The sequence below is a fragment of the Paroedura picta genome, chromosome 3, assembly GCF_049243985.1.
Source record: "Paroedura picta isolate Pp20150507F chromosome 3, Ppicta_v3.0, whole genome shotgun sequence".
In the NCBI taxonomy this organism is placed as follows: domain Eukaryota; kingdom Metazoa; phylum Chordata; class Lepidosauria; order Squamata; family Gekkonidae; genus Paroedura; species Paroedura picta.
In genome coordinates, this window is record NC_135371.1 from 172,364,497 (window position 1) to 172,385,352 (window position 20,856).

Here is a 20,856-nt window from a genome sequence, read left to right on the forward strand (position 1 = left end):
TCTCTCATCCCTAAAGGTATTGATGAGTGGCGGGTCACGAGGGAGGGGCAGAAATAAAGCAGAGGGTGGTTGGGGGTGTACGTGGCCAGATTCGGCTTGAGGGACCTCTTTGGGGAGGGGGGTGTATGAAGAGACTCAGAACAAGGGCTGGTTTTTCATACCCCACTTTCAGCTTACAAACACCTTTCCTTTCCTCTCCCCACAACAGACACCCTGTAATGCAGGTGGAGCTGAGAGAGCTCTCAGAGATCTGTTCTGTGAGAACAGTTCTAAGGGAATTTTTCACAGTCAGAGTAGTTCAGCAGTGGAATAGGCTGCCTAAGGAGGTGGTGAGCTCCCCCTCACTGGCAGTCTTCAAGCAAAGGTTGGAGACACACTTTTCTTGGGTGCTTTAGGATGCTTTGGCCTGATCCTGCGTTGAGCAGGGGGTTGGACTAGATGGCCTGTGTGGCCCCTTCCAACTCTATGATTCTATGAACTGTGACTGGCCTAAGGTCGCCCAGCTGTCTCCAAGTGGCGGAGGAGTGCGGGAATCAAGCCCAGTTCTCCAGATTAGGGGCCGCTGCTCTTAGCCAATTCACCAGGCTGGCTCTTTGGTTGGTATGAAGCAGCAGCAGAGTGGCTGGAGCAGACCAGGAAGGCTTGGAAACAGCCACAGAAATTGGCAGGGTCTTTGCAGACTATCCAGTGGCACCAACGCAGGCCAACAAACAAGAGGCCAAGGTGGCCCCAACAGCTTGGCTGACATCAGAAGACACCATTTTGTGCAACACGGGGTGGGGTGGGCAGAATGCTCAAACACCTGGGTAGCTCTTCCTGCACAGAAAGGCTAATCTTGGGATGACTCAGCTCTGTAAACAGAGACGCAGTAGAAGAAGAAGAGTCGGTTCTTATACGCCACTTCTGTCTCCCCGAAGGAGTCTCAAAGCGGCTTCCAGTCGCCTTTCTCCTCTCCCCACAACAGACACCCTGTGAGGGAGGGGAGGCTGAGAGAGCCCTGATATTACTGAAGAAGAAGAAGAGTTGGTTCTTATATGCCGCTTTTCCCTACCCGAAGGAGGCTCAAAGCGGCTTCCAGTCGCCTTCCCTTTCCTCTCCCCACAACAGACACCCTGTGAGGTGGGTGAGGCTGAGAGAGCCCTGAGATTCCTGAAGAAGAAGAGTTGGTTCTTAGATGCTGCTTTTTCTCTACCCGAAGGAGTCTCAAAGCGGCTTACACTTGCCTTCCCTTTCCTCTCCTCACAACAGACACCCTGTGAGGGAGGTAAGGCTGAGAGAGCCCTGAGATTACTGAAGAAGAAGAAGAGTTGGTTCTTATATGCCGCTTTTCCCTACCCGAAGGAGGCTCAAAGCGGCTTCCAATCGCCTTCCCTTTCCTCTCCCCACAACAGACACCCTGTGAGGGAGGGGAGGCTGAGAGAGCCCTGAGATTACTGAAGAAGAAGAGTTGGTTCTTATATCCCGCTTTTCTTTGCCTGAAGGAGTCTCAAAGCGGCTTACATTTGCCTTCCCTTTCCTCTCCCTACAACAGACACCCTGTGAGGGAGGGGAGGCTGAGAGAGCCCGGATATTCCTGCTCAGTCAGAACAGCTCTATCAGCGCTGTGACTAGCCCAAGGTCCCCCAGCTGGCTGCATGTGGGAGAGTGCAGAATCAAACCCGGCTCACCAGATTAGAAGCCTGAACTCCTAACCACGACACCAGACTGGCTCACAGTAAGTCAAAGAACTAGGCAGGAAGAGTGACAAGAAAGGAAATGGCTGGAGATCCACTGTAATGTTTTTGAATACCATCCCCAACAGGGTGCCAGGCAAGTCTCTTCCGTCTCTTCCCAATGACTTCACAACCCATGCTCGCCTGCCTTTGTGTGGGAACGTACAACCCAGGCAGACCACAAAAAGAGAGCTTACCCGGAGATACGAGTACAGACAGATGGACATCCAGTTGGTCAGGAGCTTCTCCACCATGGTCTCCGTCCTGCAGAATGGGCACGGGGCCAAGAAAAACACCTTTAAGCCATTTTCCCATCCTTCCCTGGTGCTAAATATTGCTCCCCGGCAGCTGCTCCGGCTGCAGTGGAATTTAGGGACTGCAATCCTTGGCTTTGGAGGATTGCAGGACAGACGTAAGAGGGGCCTGCTCTGGAATTAGACATTCCAGGTGCCAAGGGATCTTTTCCCATCAAGGGAACAAGCCGCGTGTTTAAAAATGATTACGGAAACAAGCACTGCGTGTTTCACCTTTCTGATACGAAACCTGCTTCTATTGAGAAGACAGGAAGCTAACTGACATTTCATAAGAGTTTCTTTTGCTGATTGGTACGGATCACCAGCCACCAGCAGTGGGTCTTGAGGATCTCGGGTGAAGGTCTTCCCCATCCCCTCCTGCCTGGTCCTTTTCACTGGAGATGCTGCTGGGGATTGAACCTGGGACCTTCTGCCTGCCAAGCAGAGGCTCTGCCACTGAGCCAGGGTCTCAGGCCAACGTCTTTCCCATCCCCTCCTGCCTGGTCCTTTTCACTGGAGATGCTGCTGGGGATTGAACCTGGGACCTTCTGCATGCCAAGCAGAGGCTCTGCCACTGAGCCAGGGTCTCAGGCCAAGGTCTTCCCCATCCCCTCCTGCCTGGTCCTTTTCACTGGAGATGCCGGGGATTGAACCTGGGACCTCCTGCCTGCCAAGCAATGGCTCTGCCACTGAGCCAGGGTCTCAGGCCAAGGTCTTTCCCATGCCCCTCCTGCCTGGTCCTTCTAACTGGAGATGCCGGGGATTGAACCTGGGACCTTCTGCCTGCCAAGCAGAGGCTCTGCCACTGAGCCAGGCTCTCAGGTCAAGGACTTCCCCATCCCCTCCTGCCTGGTCCTTTTAACTGGAGATGTCAGGGATTGAACCTGGGACCTCCTGCCTGCCAAGCAGAGGCTCTGCCACTGAGCCAGGGTCTCAGGTCAAGGTCTTTCCCATCCCCTCCTGCCTGGTCCTTCTAACTGGAGATGCCGGGGATTGAACCTGGGACCTCCTGCCTGCCAAGCAAAGGCTCTGACACTGAGCCAGGGTCTCAGGTCAAGGACTTTCCCATCCCCTCCTGCCTGGTCCTTCTAACTGGAGATGTCAGGGATTGAACCTGGGACCTCCTGCCTGCCAAGCAGAGGCTCTGCCACTGAGCCAGGGTCTCAGGCCAAGGTCTTTCCCATCCCCTCCTGCCTGGTCCTTCTAACTGGAGATGTCAGGGATTGAACCTGGGACCTCCTGCCTGCCAAGCAGAGGCTCTGCCACTGAGCCAGGGTCTCAGGCCAAGGTCTTTCCCATCCCCTCCTGCCTGGTCCTTCTAACTGGAGATGTCAGGGATTGAACCTGGGACCTCCTGCCTGCCAAGCAGAGGCTCTGCCACTGAGCCAGGGTATCAGGCCAAGGTCTTTCCCATCCCCTCCTGCCTGGTCCTTCTAACTGGAGATGCCGGGGATTGAACCTGGGACCTTCTGCATGCCCAGCAGAGGCTCTGCCCCTGAGTTAATTATATACACACGTGATAACAGCAAACATATGTCCTTTTGTTCTAGTAGCCAGCTAAGAGGATCAAATCTGGCTAATAGGGTACGATCTGGGGCAGTTCCCAGCACTACTAGGGATCCTTCCACCAGATCCGTGGGCACCCGCTTTCCACAATGGGGTGTCCTTACTTTCTGGAGGCTTCACAGAACATCCCCTGTTCAGGACTTCCCCTGCAAAACGAGAGAAATCCCGTGCCAAGATCGGGGGACCTACCTGCGAAGCATGAGCTTGGGGTTGCGAGCCACGCAGTGGGCGACCAGATCACTCAGCAGGGTCTGCATGATGTCCGTCAGGTACTCCAGGCGCCCGTGCAGCGCCAGAGAGAGAAGCGACGCTGCGTGGCACCGATCCCGCTGCGAGAACGTAGGCTGGGCCTCCAGCGTGCGGATTAACTGGGAGGAAGAGGGAAGAGCTGTCAAAACTCACCCGCTGTTCTCCAATATACCCCCTTTCCCAGGCCTCTCCTTTGCCCTGACCTGGGTAGCCCTGGCTAATACGATCTCGTTTTAGCTTAGAAGCTAAGCAGGGTCGGCCCTGGTTGGCCCTTGGATGGGAGATCTGGGGTGCTACATGGAGGCAGGCCACAGCAAACCACCCTAGAAACTCTAAAGCAGGGGTAGTCAAACTGCGGCCCTCCAGATGTCCATGGACTACAATTCCCAGGAGCCCCCTGCCAGCAAAAGCTGGCAGGGGGCTCCTGGGAATTGTAGTCCATGGACATCTGGAGGGCCGCAGTTTGACTACCCCTGCTCTAAAGGGCGACGGTCAGTCCCCTGCAACTTAACACGACTGTCTTCCTTTCCCAGAGGTGGAAACCAACTCCATGTGCCCAGACTGACAAACTACAATGTACAACACACACAACTATGCAGCTGCCAGGCTGCGAGACGTAAGAGAGCTCTCACATCGCTGTGGCTCCACCTGACCCTGGACTTTTAGTTCCTCTCTCCTTGCACATGAACACGCATGAAGCTGACTTTATAACGAATGAGACTCTTGGTCCATCATCAAGGTCTTTTCTGCCTACTCAGTCTGGCAGTGACTCTCAAGGGTGCCTACTGCCTGGTCCTTTCAGGTGGAAATGCCAAGGACTGAACCCAGGACGTTTCGCAAGTCAAGCACAAGCTCCTCCACTGAGCCAGGGTCTCAGGTGAAGGTCTTTCCCATCCCCTCCTGCCTGGTCCTTTTAACTGGAGATGCCGGGGATGGAACCTGGGACCTTCTGCCTGCCAAGCAGAGGCTCTGCCACTGAGCCAGGGTCTCAGGCCAAGGTCTTCCCCATCCCCTCCTGCCTGGTCCTTCTAACTGGAGATGCCGGGGGTTGAACCTGGGACCTTCTGCCTGCCAAGCAGAGGCTCTGCCACTGAGCCAGGGTCTCAGGCCAAGGCCTTTCCCATCCCCTCCTGCCTGGTCCTTTTCACTGGAGATGCCGGGGATTGAACCTGGGACCTTCTGCCTGCCAAGCAGAGGCTCTGCCACTGAGCCAGGGTCTCAGGCCAAGGCCTTTCCCATCCCCTCCTGCCTGGTCCTTTTAGCTGGAGATGCTGGGGGCTGAACCAGGGACCTTCTGCCTGCCAAGCAGAGGCTCTTTCACTGAACATGGCAAGGGGCCAGCGTGGCGTAGTGGTTAAGTGCAGCAGCTTCTCAACTGGCAAGCCAGGTTTGATTCCCTGCTTCTCCGCATGCATCCAGCTGGGTGCCCTTGGGCTCATCACAGCTCTGATAGTGCTGATTGCAACTTCTGAACTCTACTCTGCACACGCACACAATCTGCGGCCCCAGATCCGCCTGTTAAGGGGCGCCCAGACAGGGGGGCATGAGATTTACCGGCCAGCCCAAGAGCCTTCCACCATCTACCTCTCCTCCCCTGAGTGCCCACCGTCAGCAGGAACACTTTGCTGTTCAGCAGGTTGGAGAGCTGGCCCAGGCCTTGCTCCACCGTGGCACGGCGCCCCTCGGGCAGGTCCAGCCCCCGCCGTAAGAGGGCACCTCCCTGCCCAGGGAAGAAGACCCGCTGGGCGTAGGTGTTGTAGTCCAGGAACGGGATCCCAGAGCCCTCTAGCTCTCCGCTCAGGTCAGTCATTTCCGTCATCAGGTCTGAAGGACAGAAGAGGGTGGTTGTATGGGACGGGAGAAGAAAAACATAGATGTCACTTTCATGTAGCTCTAGGAATCACCAGAAGCTCTATGGTCAGAACGTCTAGGTAGCTCTAGGAATCACCAGAAACTGTATGGTCAGACGTCCATGTCACTCTAGGAATCTCCAGAAACTCTATGGTCAGAACATCCAGGTAGTTCTATGAATCCAGAAACTCTATGGTCAGAACGTCCATGTAGCTCTAGGAATCACCAGAAACTTTATGCTCAAAACATCCCTGCAGCTCTAGGAATCATCGAAAACTCTATGGTCATAACATTCATGCAGCTCTAGGAATTATCGGAAACGCTATGGTCATAACGTCCATGCAGCTCTAGGAATCACCAGAAACTGTCTGGTCAGATGTCCATGTCACTCTAGGAATCTCCAGAAACTCTAGGGTCAGAGCATCCATGTAGCTCTAAGAATCAACAGAAATTCTATGGTTAGAACATCCAGGTAGTTCTAGGAATCCAGAAACTCCATGTCAAAACATCCCTGCAGCTCTAGGAATCATCAGAAACTCTATGGTCATAACGTTCATGTAGCTCTAGGAATCACTAGAGGCTCTTTGGTCAGAACTTCCACAGAACACTTAAAAAAAATTTCTCCAGGGCCTACCTCCCCCCTTCAAGGATCGCTGCCTTGTTGTGGCAAGGGGGCTTGCGTAGTTCAGTGAAGCTATGAGCTATGCCGTGCAGGGCCACCCAAGACGGACAGGTCATAGCTGAGAGCTCTGACAAAAGGTGATCCACTGGAGAAGGAAATGGCAAACCACTCCAGTATCTTTGCCATGAAAACTCTATGGACAGTTCCAATAGGCATAACGATATGACGCTGGAAGATGAGCCCCTCAGGTCGGAAGGTGTCCAATATGCTACTGGGGATGAGCAGACGGCTAGTACGAGTAGCGCCAGAATGAATGAAGCGGCTGGGCCAAAGCCGAAAGGACGCTCAGTTGTGGAAGTAACTGGTGGCGAAAAGACAGTCCGATGCTGTAAAGATTTTTATTCCATAGGAACCTGGAACGTCAGATCCATGAATCAAGGCAAGCTGGACGTGGTTAAACAAGAAATGAGTAGACTGAACATCGACATTTTAGGAATCAGTGAACTAAAATGGACAGGAATGGGTGAATTTAATTCAGATGACCATCAGGTATACTACTGTGGACAAGAATCTCGCAGAAGAAATGGAGTAGCCTTCATAATCAATAAGAGAGTAGGAAAAGCAGTCTTGGGATACAATCCCCAAAATGACAGAATGATCTCAGTTCGAATCCAAGGCAAACCATTCAACATCACAGTGATCCAGGTCTACGCCCCAACCACTGCTGCTGAAGAGGATGAAGTTGATCAGTTCTATGAAGCCCTACAACACCTTCTAGAAGCAACGCCCAAAAATGATGTGCTTATCATCATGGGGGATTGGAATGCTAAAGTAGGAAGCCAAAAGATAACCGGGATAACAGGCAAGTTTGGCCTTGGAGTACAAAATGAAGCAGGGCACAGGCTGGTAGAATTTTGTCAAGAGAATACAATGGTCATAGCAAACACTCTTTTCCAGCAACCCAAGAGACGACTCTACACATGGACATCACCAGACGGTCAACACAGAAATCAGATTGACTATGTGCTCTGCAGCCAAAGATGGAAAAGTTCTATCCAGTCAATAAAAACAAGACCAGGAGCTGATTGTGGTTCAGATCATGAGCTTCTTGTTGCAAAATTTAAGCTTAAATTGAAGAAAGTAGGGCAAAGCACTAGGCCACTCAGGTATGAACTAAATCATATCCCCGACGAATACACAGTGGAGGTGACAAATAGATTTAAGGAATTAGATCTGATAGACAGAGTGCCTGAAGAACTATGGACGGAGGTTCGTAACATTGTACAAGAGGTAGCAACTAAAACCATCCCAAAGAAAAAGAAATGCAAGAAATCAAAATGGCTGTCTGAGGAAGCTTTACAAATAGCTAAGGAGAGAAGGGAAGTGAAAGGCAAGGGAGAAAGAGAAAGATACACCCAACTGAATGCAGAATTCCAGAGAAAAGCTAGAAGAGATAAGAATGCCTTCTTAAATGAACAGTGCAAGCAAATAGAAGAAAACAATAGAATGGGGAGGACCAGAGATCTTTTCAAGAAAATTGGAGATATGAAGAGAACGTTTCATGCAAAGATGGGTATGATAAGGGACCAAAATGGTAGGGACCTCACAGAAGCAGAAGAGATCAAACAAAGGTGGCAAAATTATACAGAAGAACTATACAAGAGCGAGCTTAACATCCCTGATGACCACAGTGGGGTAGTTACTGACCTGGAGCCAGACATCCTGGAATGTGAAGTCAAATGGGCCTTAGGAAGTCTGAGCAACAATAAAGCTAGTGGTAGTGACAGCATTCCAGTTGAACTATTCAAAATCTTAAAGGACGATGCAGTAAAAGTGCTACACTCAATATGCCAGCAAATTTGGAAAACTCAACAATGGCCACAGGATTGGAAAAGGTCAGTTTACATTCCAATCCCAAAGAAGGGCAATGTCAAAGAATGTTCAAACTACCGCACCATTGCACTAATTTCTCATGCTAGCAAAGTTATGCTCAAAATCCTACAAGCTAGGCTCCAGCAATATGTGGACCGAGAACTTCCAGAAGTACAGGCAGGATTTCGAAGAGGCAGAGGAACTAGAGATCAAATTGCCAACATACGCTGGATCATGGAGAAAGCTAGGGAGTACCAGAAGAACGTCTACTTCTGCTTCATTGACTATGCTAAAGCCTTTGATTGTGTGGAGCACAACAAATTGTGGCAAGTTCTTAAAGAGATGGGAATACCAGAGCATCTTATTTGTCTCTTGAGAAATTTATATGCAGGTCAAGAAGCAACAGTGAGAACTGAACATGGAATCACTGACTGGTTCAAAATTGAGAAAGGAGTTCGGCAAGGCTGTATACTGTCGCCTTGCCTATTTAACTTGTATGCAGAGCACATCATGAGAAATGCGGGATTAGAGGAGTCACAAATTGGGATCAAGATTGCAGGGAGAAATATCAACAACCTCAGATATGCAGATGATACCACTCTAATGGCAGAAAGTGAAGAGGAACTAAAGAGCCTGTTGATGCGGGTGAAGAAGGAGAGTGCAAAAGTTGGCTTGAAACTCAACATCAAGAAAACAAAGATCATGGCATCCGGCCCTCTCAATTCATGGCAAATAGAAGGGGAAGAAATGGAGATAGTGACAGATTTTATTTTCCTGGGCTCCAAGATCACTGCAGATGGGGACTGCAGCAAAGAAATTAAAAGACGCTTGCTCCTGGGGAGGAAAGCTATGGCAAATTTAGACAGCATCCTAAAAAGCAGAGATATCACCCTGCCAACAAAAGTGCGTTTAGTCAAGGCTATGGTCTTCCCAGTTGCAATGTATGGCTGCGAAAGTTGGACCATAAGGAAGGCCGAGCGTCAAAGAATTGAGGCTTTTGAACTCTGGTGCTGGAGAAGACTCTTGCGAGTCCCTTGGACTGCAAGGCGAACAAACCGGTCAGTCCTCAAGGAGATCAGCCCTGACTGCTCTTTAGAAGGCCAGATCCTGAAGATGAAACTCAAATATTTTGGCCACCTCATGAGAAGGAAGGACTCCCTGGAGAAGAGCCTAATGCTGGGAGAGATCGAGGGCAAAAGAAGAAGGGGACGACAGAGAATGAGGTGGATGGATGGAGTCACTGAAGCAGTAGGTGCAAACTTAAATGGACTCCGGGGAATGGTGGAGGACAGGAAGGCCTGGAGGATCATTGTCCATGGGGTCGCGATGGGTCGGACACGACTTCGCACATAACAACAACAACAAGGGCCTACCTCCTTCCAGCCGACCCTCTACTAGTTGCCAGGGAGCAATGCCTGGCAACCCAACTGCCGCATGCTTCATTATGTCCTTCTCCCTCTGTGTACATAGAACATCTGAAGCCACAATGTTTGATAGGAAAACTCTTGCTTGTTGACCAACGCAATGAGAACAAATGAGAGCCTTTTCGTATCTCAGTAACGGTTATAAGACAAAACGATACACCAGACAGGGCAGTAACAGATCTCCGTTTGCTGTTCCAAGGCACGGCCTTCCACATTCTCTCACAGCTCATAATCACAAATAATGCTTAGTTATCCACTGCCCATTAAAGGCTTTTTCTTGTCAAGGAGGTGGTGAGCACCCCTTCACTGTCAGTCTATTCTTCCTGGCTGCTTGAGGCTGATCCTACCTTGAACAGGGGGTTCAACTGGACAGCCCGTATGAAGAAGAAGAAGAAGAAGAAGAAGAAGAAGAAGAAGAAGAAGAAGAAGAAGAAGAAGAAGAAGAAGAAGAAGAAGAAGAAGAGTTGGTTATTATATGCCACTTTTCCCTACCCGAAGGAGGCTCAAAGCGGCTTACAGTCGCCTTCCCATTCCTCTCCCCACAACAGACACCCTGTGGGGTGGGTGAGGCTGAGAGAGCCCTGATATTACTGAAGAAGAAGAAGAGCTGGTTCTTATATGCCGCTTTTCCCTACCCGAAGGAGTCTCAAAGCGGCTTCCAGTCGCCTTCCCATTCCTCTCCCCACATCAGACACCCTGTGAGGGAGGGGAGGCTGAGAGAGCCCTGATATTCCTGCTCGGTCAGAACTGCTTTATCAGGGCTGTGACAAGCCCAAGGTCACCCAGCTGGCTGCATGTGGGGGAGTGCAGAATCGAACCCGGCATGCCAGATTAGAAGTCCGCACTCCTAACCACGACACCAAACCGTATGGCCCTTTCCCACTCTATAGTACTGTGATTTTTTATGCTAAGGAATTTTTGAAACCCCTCGTCTTTTTGCTGAAGGAGCCTCAGCTTGCTTTGTCAGTGAGAAGACGGAAGGGAAAAAAGGGTGCAAGAAAAAAAAGTTTCAGACGGTTTCAGCTTCAGACCAAATAAGATTGTAAACCGCCACGAGCCGGTTTTCCGAGCGCGGCGATTATATAAATCCAAACATAAATAAATGAATAAAATAAACTAGTTTTACTTTTGCCAAAGTAGCGCTTTAGGAGAGTGCGGGGAAAGGGAATAAAAGGCAGCCTCCAAACCCCCCCCTCCTCCAATTTTATGCTTGCTGTTGTAACTTACATGCACGCATAACTCCACCCTGGTGTACTTATGGCTCACATAAATATGCCTTCTCCATGAAGGCAACAGCAAGGAAGGAAAGGGTTAAGGTTATCTCGTCTTTCCATTCTTCTTCCGAATATTTAGCCCAGATCTCTGAGGCTAAGCAGGGTTGGCTCGTGCTAGCAGGGAAGCCCAGAGTCACAACCCAGAGGCAGGGAAGGGCAAACAACTTCTGGACTAGGGATGTGCAAAAAAAAAAAAAAAAAGATTCAGACGGTTTCAGCTTCAGATCAAATCTGATTCGTCCGAATCACCCATAGTCTTTTTGGATATGGCTGAATCGATTCAGCACCCCTGAACCCAACAGCGCCGTTAAAGTCTATGGGAATTCTCTCTGATCTATCTGTAAACTCCCATCATAGGAAATAATGATTTTATCCTTTTGCAAACTTTTTGGAACTTGGGGGTTCTTTTGAGGAGCGCCTCTTGCAGCCATGCTGCGATTTTGGTGCCTGTACCTCAAGGTCCCCCCCCGCCCGCCCCAAAGCCTTGAAAAGATAAACAGGGGAATTTACCCCCTTTCCTCTTTAAAGTTTAAATGGCTGCTTGTTTGAATCAGCGCATCCTGCCAAATTGGCATTCAGCAATTTGAATGAAGTTGATTCGGCCATTTAAACTTCTTAGGGAATGGCGATTCGAACTAGATTCGGTGTATTCGTGTCCGAATCAGATCTGATTCGGGTCCTTTTCAACTGATCCAATCCGAATCACACATTCCCTACTCTGAATGTCTCTTGCCTTGAAAATCCTACCAGGGTCATGACTTGATGTCCCTTCACAACTCTACCTTCTCCTTGACAAAGCAAACTCTGAGGCTCCTTCAGCAAAAGATGAAAAGGAGATTAGACAGGTTCATAGAGGATATGTCTATTAGTGGCAACTAGCCATGGTGACTGAGGGGAACCTCCGGATCCAGAGGCACTAATCCTCTGAATCTCAGAGCCAGGGGGCAACAACCGGGGAAGGCCTTGACCTCTAAGCCCTGCTGTTGGACATCCAGAGGAACTGGCTGTCCACTGTGTGAGGCAGGATGCTGGACTGGATGGACTGACCCAGCAGGGCTCTCCTGATGTTCCTATGAAGTCCTCAACCTCTCTGCCCTGTTGTTGGTTGGCCACTGTTTGAAACAGGGTGCTGGATTAGGTGGATCACTGGTCTGATCCAGCAGTGCTCCCCTGGTGTTCTTATGAAGGCCTCGGCCTCTCTGCCCTGTTGTTGGCCCTCCAGAGGAACTGGTTGGCCACTGTGTGAGATGGGAGGCTGGACTGGATGGAATTTCACTGGTCTGACCCAGCAGTGCTCCCCTGATGTTCTCATGAAGGCAGGATAAATAAGAAATAAACCGAGGCAATGGCTTCGCCCTGTACCTGTGAATTCCTTGCGACACTGGTCCCCCACGCTGATTTCCAGGTTTTCTAGCTGCACCAGGACCTTCTTGTAATCCCGCAGTGCTTGTTTGCTCTTCCGCCTGACGGAGCAGGACACGGACAGCCGGCGAGAAAGACAGCGTTAAAGACAGCACAAGAGGGCCAGCCCCCACCCCCCCCCGGCGCAAAAGTACCTCCAGGTTTACCTGTACATGAGGATGAGCAGCAACACCACGAACGCCAGCACAGCCGCACCCACCCCCAACCCAATCTGGGCTTCGGGGGGGAAGCGGGACGGGGGCTCCGTGTCGTAGTGAACTCGGCCGAGGTCCAGGCGCAGGTTTCCCATCTGCACCTGGGAAGATAAGGGCAGGGCTGAAGGGGTTGGTGTGAGTTTTCTGGACTGTGGGTCCGTGATATGGTAGATTTAGTCCCCGAGGTTTTGGCAGTCACCATGGCAGGCATCCTTCACGGCAGGGCACGGCAAGATGGGAATGGCACAGAGAGTTCAGCATGCAGTTGAGAATGCTGAGCCCAGAAGGGGCACCGTTCTTTAGCTTATGCCAGCAGCAAGAAAAGGATTTGTGTCAAGGTCTAGCTGGCCGCTGATGGCACATGAAAAAAGAATTAACATGTGGAAGAAGAGGAAGAGTTGGTTCTTATGTGCCGCTTTTTTCTACCCGAAGGAGTCTCAAAGAGGCTTACAATCCCTCTCCCTTTCCTCTCCCCACAACAGACACCCTGTGAGGGAGGGGCGGCTGAGAGAGCCCTGAGATTACTGAAGAAGAAGAGTTGGTTCTTATATGCCGCTTTTCTCTACCCGAAGGAGGCTCAAAGCGGTTTACAGTCACCTTCCCTTTCCTCTCCCCACAACAGACACCCTGTGAGGGAGGGGAGGCTGAGAAAGCACTGATATTACTGAAGAAGAAGAGTTGGTTCTTAGATGCCGCTTTTCTCTACCCAAAGGAGTCTCAAAGCGGCTTCCATTCGCCTTCCCTTTCCTCTCCCCACAGCAGACACCCTGTGAGGGAGGGGAGGCTGAGAGAGCCCTGATATTACTGAAAAGAAGAAGAGTTGGTTCTTATATGCCGCTTTTCTCTACCCAAAGGAGTCTCAAAGCGGCTTCCATTCGCCTTCCCTTTCCTCTCCCCACAACAGACACCCTGTGAGGGAGGGGAGGCTGAGGGAGCCCTGATATTACTGAAGAAGAAGTGCTGGTTCTTATAATGATTCTTATAGCTGGAATGTTTTAATATTTTATAATATTTTAGCTATCAATGATTCTTGTTAATGCCAGATGTTTTTATGTATCTTGTAATTTGACTACTGGTCTAGTACCGTAATAATAAAGACTTGGCTTGGCCAACTCCCAATCAGGGTTTAATCTCCGATCCAAAGAACTTGGAGAAGTGGGGTGGGTGGGACATGTATATTTGGAACTCCTCGGGAGCGTTAAATATGGCTTTCTGTTTATTTATTTTTCAATTTGTACTCCACCCCTCCCAGCGTGCCGGCTTAGGGCAGCTCCAACATTGTTTATAAGACACGGATCATAAATAGAATTGGACATATAATATTAAAACTTTAAAAAACATCTTTTAAAAAAGTCATATTCGTCTTACCAGCTGCAGCCAAACTGTTTCAGTTTACAGGGGAGGGTTGTGGGATCTATACAGAAGGAGCTGAAATGTTTAATTGGAGTTGTCTTTCTATTCATCGCCCCCAACCAAATACCTGGTGGAAAAGCTCCATCTTACAGGCCCTGCAGAACTGACCCATTTCTTTCAGGGCCCTTCACTTTTATGTGAGTTCATTCCATCCTAGCCCTAGATGAGACCAGCCGTGCTTCTTTTGCACCAGCGATCACCAGTTTGTGCGTATTGGACAATCTGAATGTCCTCGGAGAGGGGGGGCATGGTCTACCAATAGATCAGTGGTTCTCAACCTTCCTAATGCCACGACCCTTTAATCCAGTTCCTCATGTTGCGGTGACCCCCAGCCATAAAACTATGCAAGGGTTCTTTCACAGAGATTAAACCAAAACTTATCCATGGCGTGAAGATCCCTTGTACATGAATGTATATAAATCGGTTTTTTCCCGGGGTTTCTCCGTTCAACTCTGCCTCTTGTCCCACCATGCCGATCTCGCTCTTTTCCGCTGCTCCAGACAGACGAACGCTCTATCTCGATCTACCTCGCAAGGCTGTTGTGTGGATGGGTATCCCACCCCCCCCCCCGGGCCAAGCTGAATAAAAATTGGCATTAAAAACCTAGTATGACCTTGTGAGGATCGGCAAAACGTTTGTGCACGAGATGGGTGGAGTGGGAATTCTAATCTCCATCCGGGATCACCGGCACAAAATCCTTTGTAATTATGCAAACGCAAGGGCGTGCAAGGAGGCCAACTAATCCTTACAGACTTGCTTAACAGGAGAGGATGTTTGGGGCTACAAAAGATCCTCCAATCGCCCTGGGATTTTTAGATGATGATGATTATATATTTAAACCAGGGGCCAAGCCCGTTGCATCCAGGAATACAACGGGTAATTGTCATTTCCCCCCAGGACCTGGAAAGGCTGCAGGCAGCTTTTAGGGAACTCACCGGCAAGGGCAGCTCTCACACGGCACGGATCTGCAGCCTCCGAGCCTCAGAGGGAAGTGGAAGGAGGAGGGGGTGATCAGGGGTGGGGGATGGAAGGCGATTGGCTGGCCGCTGGACAGACAGGCAAGCCGGTTGGAGGAGGAGGCACTCAGGGGTGGGACAGCCACCGTGAGTGGGTGTTAAGTGCTGAGTGGCACTTAAGCCACGAGACCAGCTCCTCCTCCAAGCCCTTACCAGAAATATTAAGCGGAACAGATATTTAATTTATATCCCGGCCCTCTCTTGGGGTCTCAGGGCGGAGACTTTGGAAGGTGGAGCCTTAGGAGGGCAGGTTTTGGAAGGGAATTTCATTGGGATAAGATGCTGCACAGTCCACCTTTCAAAGAGGCTATTTTCTGCAGGGGAAGTGATCTCTGTCGCCTGGAGGTCAGGCGAGATCCCATGAAGTCACTGCTCCCCACCTGGATATTGGGAACCTCAAGCCTGGGAGGAGGAACAAAACAGTCCCTTGGCTGCATAAACTGACTGGGCTGCGAACAAACACATTTCCTCTGCCACTTTCTCGGCGTGTCAACTCACAATGAATTCTGGCAGCACGGAAGAAGCATTCAGTGGCTGCGGGGGCTCCAGGGGGGGCTCACAGTACAAATGGGTCAGGGTGAGGGTCTTGACGGTACAGATGCTGGTGCCGATGATGACCGTGACTTCCTCCTTGCTGATGCCCAGGGTCAGACCGTCTCCCTAGAGGGGCAGAGAAAGAGAATCCACATGTAACAAAGCGGATCAGCCTTTCAGGCTGGGCACTGTGCTGTATTTGTTTATTTAATTGGTGGGTTTATATCCTGCACCTACACCTGAAGGTCCAGGTGTATAAACCCACGATGCAGGATATAAACCCAAGATGAAATACATTAAAGGATTTAAAACACAACCCCCTCCCTCCTTCCCACCCTGGCAGGTCAGCCCACAGAAGAAACTAGATGTCAAAGGCCTGGGTGAGAAGGTGTGTTTTAACCAGGCGCCGAAAATGATATAATATAGGCCCAAAGGAGGCTGTTCCAAATTCTGAGGGCCGCCATAGAGAAGGCCCTCCTGCATGTCAATGCTCCCCGTGCCTCTGAGAGGCGGGACTGCAAGAAGGCTCTCTCTGTGAGTTCTCAGTGCTCGGGCAGGTCTTCAAGGAAGAAGAAGAAGAGTTGGTTCTTATATGCTGTTTTTCTCCCCCTGAAGGAGTCCCCCTGAAGGAGCCAGCTGGGTGACCCTGGGCCAATCACAGCTATTGGTGGTCTTGGTATCGTCACAGTTCATTTAGAGCTGTTCTCACAGACCAGTTCTCTTAGAGCTCTCTCAGCCATACCTACCTCACAAGGTATCTTTTGTGGGGAGAGGAAGGGAAAGGTGTTTGTAAGGAGGAGAAGGAGAGAAGAAGAAGAATTGGTTCTTATATGCCGCTTTTCTCTACCCGAAGGAGTCTCAAAGCGGCTTCCATTCGCCTTCCCTTTCCTCTCCCCACAACAGAACCCCTGTGAGGGAGGTGAGGTTGAGAAAGCCCTGATATTAAGAAGAGCTGATTCTTATATGCTGCTTTTCTCTACCCGAAGAGTCTCAAAGTGGCTTACATTCGCCTTCCCTTCCTCTCCCCACAACAGACACCCTGTGAGGTGAGTGAGGCTGAGAGAGCCCTGAGAGAACAGTTTTATCAGTGCCGTGGCGAGCCCAAGGTCACCCAGCTGGCTGCATGTGGGGGAGTGCAGAATCAAACCCGGTATGCCGGATTAGAAGTCCACACTCCTAACCACTACACCAAACTGAAACTAAAGTAAAGTAGGGCAGGGAGTCCCAGCCAGGATAGGATTCCCAGGGAGAGCTCCCCAAGGGTTACGCAGCCTCTCTCAGACGTTAACACGGCTGCTGAGATTGCTAGACCTTACTAGAGCCCCCTTCCCTGTTGCTGTACAGGCCTCATCTCTTTCTCCTCCATGGAAACAGGAAATGATCAATTGACCAATCAATGGCTCCTACATCTGGCTTCCATGCCCACTTCTCTGAAGGGCCGTGTCACCCCTTCCGGGGTTCCACAAAGCCCCCCAAATATTTCAGGGATTCCTTCATGGTCAAAAGGTTGAACAAGGCTGATTTAGGATTTTATATCAGGCGTATTCAACCTGTGGTCCTCCAGATGTCCATGGACTACAATTCCCATGAGCCCCTGCCAGCAAATGCTGGCAGGGGCTCATGGGAATTGTAGTCCATGGACATCTGGAGGACCACAGGCTGAATACCCCTGTTTTATATGTTAAGATCACCACCTTGAACCAGCACCTCAGTGGCAAATAGGGAATAAGCGATGATCTTCCAAGATCGGTGTGATGTACGTCCGGCCAGAAACTCTCATCAGCAGTCAAATATGAAGGTCTGAGGATCGGATAACAGCCCTTTCACCACCAAGAGGGAGGCAGTGCTGGCATCTCCCTTCTCTGCTGTGACATCGTTCCAAGGGATGGGAATTGGAATGTGACTAGCTCTGTCCCCCGGGAAGGCAATTTAGGGACAGCCACTCCGAGGTTGAGCCTTCCATGCTGTGTCAGAACTCCACAGGCTTTAAAAAGAAAGGTTTGGGGCCCCTAGTGTAGTGGGTAGACATAGAAGAGGGACCAAAGCTGAATTACTGGACCCGAACAGAATATTTCTCTGGAAAACTGGTCTGTAGGAATCCCCTTCCCTCCCTTACTCTCTGGTTTTTCTGTCCACCTTAATAGAATCATGGAACCACAAAGTGGGAAGGGGCCATGCAGGCCATCTAGTCCCACCCTCTGCTCAATGCAGGATCAGCCTCAAGCATCCAGGAGAAGTCTCTGTCCAGCCGCTGCTTGAAGACGGCCAGTGAGGGGGAGCTCCCCACCTTCTTAGGCAGCCCCTTCCACTGCTGAACTAGACTCCTAGAGTGGGAAGGGGCCACAAAGGCCATCTAGTCCCACCCCCTGCTCAATGCAGGATCAGCCTAAAGTATCCAGGAGAAGGATCTGTCCAGCCGCTGCTTGAAGACGGCCAGTGAGGGGGAGCTCCCCACCTCCTGAGGCAGCCCCTTCCACGGCTGAACTAGACTCCTAGAATCCTAGAGTGGGAAGTGGCCATCAAGGCTGTCTAGCCCACCCCCTGATCAATGCAGAGTCAGCGTCAAGCATCCAGGAGATGGATCTGTCCAGCCTCTGCTTGAAGAGGCTGTTCTATGTAAACGTTCTAAAATGTTTTATGTAAACCGCCCAGAGCCGTAGGGAAGGGCGGTATAAAAATCTAAATAAGTAAGTAAGTAAGTAAGTAAGTAAGTAAGTAAGTAAGTAAGTAAGTAAGTAAGTAAGAAAGACCGCCAGGGAGGGGTGCAACCAATTCCACTGCTGAACTACTCTGTGAACATTTTTTTCCTGACATCTAGCCAGTGCCGTTCTACAAATAGTTTGCACCCATGACTGTGGCTCTTCTCCTCTGCTGCCCACAGGATCCTTTCCCTGCCCTCCTCTAAGTGACCACCTTTCAAATACTTCAAGAGAGCCATCCTGTCCGCTCTCCACCTCCTCTTCTCCAGGCTGAACCTTCCCAAGTCCTTTCCTTACAGGGCCTAGTCCCCAGGCCCCGGATCATCCTCACCGCTCTCCTCTCACCCTTCTCCTTTCGGAAGCGAGGCCTCCAGAACAGCACGCAGCACCCCAGGTGCCGACTGACCCACAGGACAGCAGCCCGATGACATCTAGCAGTGGAGTCAGGTTTCGCCCCCATCCCTTGACTCACCTCTATGTCCAAGACGTTGCCCGGTTTCAGACTGAAGGGGCGGTTCCCGGAGTCCCGGCCAGGCCAGCGCAGCTGGGGATTGGGCTGGTAGGTGAAATCGTGGCCCCCGCTGGCGTTGCTGAAGGGGACGTGGAGCCCATCCAGTTCAAAGCGGACGTGGCGCAAGCGGGCGCCGTGAGGCACAGCGGGCGACGGGCAGAGGAGGAGGGTGGACGAGTTGGCACAGCAGGGTTCCCAGCACTGAGGACAGATGGGATACATTTTTTAAATTTTGGAAAACAGAGCAGGAAAGGGCCGGAACCAGGGCACGAACCAAATCTTCCCGCAAAAATGCCTCGGTTTGTGGTCCCCAAACTGTGGTTTGAGGAGGTAAAGGTAAAGGTATCCCCTGTGCAAGCACTGAATCATGTCTGACCCTTGGGGTGACGCCCTCCAGCGTTTTCATGGCAGACTCAATACGGGGTGTTTTGCCAGTGCCTTCCCCAGTCATTACCATTTACCCCCCACCAAGCTGGGTACTCATTTTACCGACCTCGGAAGGATGGAAGGCTGAGTCGACCTTGAGCCGGCTTCTGGGATTGAACTCCCAGCCTCATGGGCAGAGCTTTCAGACTGCATGTCTGCTGCCTTACCACTCTGCGCCACAAGAGGCTCTTTTGAGGAGGTGGGCTCCCTCTAACATCGCACGAACTTTTGTCTTGGTTCAGAGGTTCAAGCAAATATAGACAAGTGGGACGGTTTGTAGTGAACACAGTAAGAGAGAGGAAAAACCTATCCCAAGGCTACTATGGATGTACTAAAATTATTATACAAAATAAATGAAGTCAAGGGTTCTTAGTTCTTGTTTGTTTATTCTCGTATAGGATCCAACCAGAATGGTTTCTAGATGTGTCCCGTTTTCAAATGGAAATTTTCCTCAGCGGTTGTCCTTTGAATGCAAAATGAGTATCCAAATTGTGAAATTCAACCTAAAAAAGATATAATCTATTGAATAATACAGTGTATGTATCGGCCTTTGGCTCTTCAGGAGCAGTTGGTATTACTAGCATTGAAGAGCCAAAGGCCAATATATATACTATTCAATAGAGGATTATATCCTTTTTTAGGTTAAATTTCACAATTTGGATGTTCATGACATTTACATTCAAAGGACAACTGTTGAGGAAAATTTCCATTTGAAAACGGGACCGATCTAAAACAAGAACGAAGAAATCTTTACTTCATTTATTTTGTATTATTTTAGTACATCTATCGCAGGGGTAGTCAACCTGTGGTCCTCCAGATGTCCATGGACTACAATTCCCACGAGCCCCTGCCAGCGTGCGCTGGCAGGGGCTCGTGGGAATTGTAGTCCATGGACATCTGGAGGACCACAGGTTGACTACCCCTGATCTATAGTAGCCTTGGGACAGGTTTTTTCTGTCTCTTATTGGTTCGGTAGACAGCCATTTTAGGCTGACGGCAGATGGGTACCCCCTCCCTCCATCCCTCCCTGCACTCACCTCCAGCAGGTCCCCCACCTCCACACAAGGGCGTGGGGACGCTGGGGTCAGCACGGCCTGAGGGCCTGAGGGCGTGTCGCAGTCTCTCTTCCTCCGGCTGAGACCGCTCTCCGCTTCCTCCTCGGGCTTCAGGACGGCTTTGATGAGCGGCTGCTGCACGACGTCCAGGTCGGTCCCCTCCACGTAGATGATCCGTCCGCCCCTGAGGAAACCCAGCAGGGGAGGAGCTCAAACATGGCGAAGGCAGTTAGTGACTGCTGGTGATCTCAGTTTCCACTGTGTTCCTCCCCTCCCACCCCTTCTTCTCCCTCGCTGAGGGACAAGCCAGGAGAGAAGCTGTGAGTCGTAAGGACATCAGAAGCGTCCTGCTGGATCAGATCAGTGGCCCATCTCAGCCTGAAACAGGCCCAGGGAGGCATGATATAACCCACTGTGGAAATAAACAGGTCCTGACATGGACAGACATAGGTTTGCCAAACGAACAGCAGTTGCCCAGGGTCATTTCAAACGCTGAGGGGTAAGGCTTTATTTAGGAAATGTATTTATACCCTGCCTTTCTCCCAAGTGCTGAGAATGCCATTCTCCTTTCCTGTATTTCACCCTCACAACGACCCTGCGATGCAGGTTAGACTGGGTGTACAGGTGACCGACCCAAGATCAGTCAGCGAACTTTTGTGGCAGAATGGAGATTCGAACAAGGATCTCCCATATCCTTGTTTAACACTCTAAATTTAGGCTGTG

At 50.6% G+C, this 20,856-nt stretch overlaps 1 protein-coding gene across 14 annotated transcripts in view; it reads right to left on the reverse strand.

Moving 5' to 3' along the window:
* PLXNB3 (plexin B3) overlaps positions 1-20,856 on the reverse strand; it is an 81,045-nt gene that overhangs the window by 17,755 nt on the left and 42,434 nt on the right. For all 14 annotated transcript variants that reach the window (XM_077329624.1, XM_077329620.1, XM_077329617.1 and 11 more), the window contains 8 exons: positions 20,116-20,317; positions 18,614-18,853; positions 15,407-15,568; positions 12,432-12,580; positions 12,226-12,326; positions 5,427-5,644; positions 3,761-3,939; positions 1,910-1,976 (listed from right to left, as the gene is read on the reverse strand). In XM_077329624.1, coding sequence (XP_077185739.1) covers positions 1,910-1,976; positions 3,761-3,939; positions 5,427-5,644; positions 12,226-12,326; positions 12,432-12,580; positions 15,407-15,568; positions 18,614-18,853; positions 20,116-20,317 — 1,318 coding nt within the window. The remainder of the gene's footprint in view (positions 1-1,909; positions 1,977-3,760; positions 3,940-5,426; positions 5,645-12,225; positions 12,327-12,431; positions 12,581-15,406; positions 15,569-18,613; positions 18,854-20,115; positions 20,318-20,856) is intronic.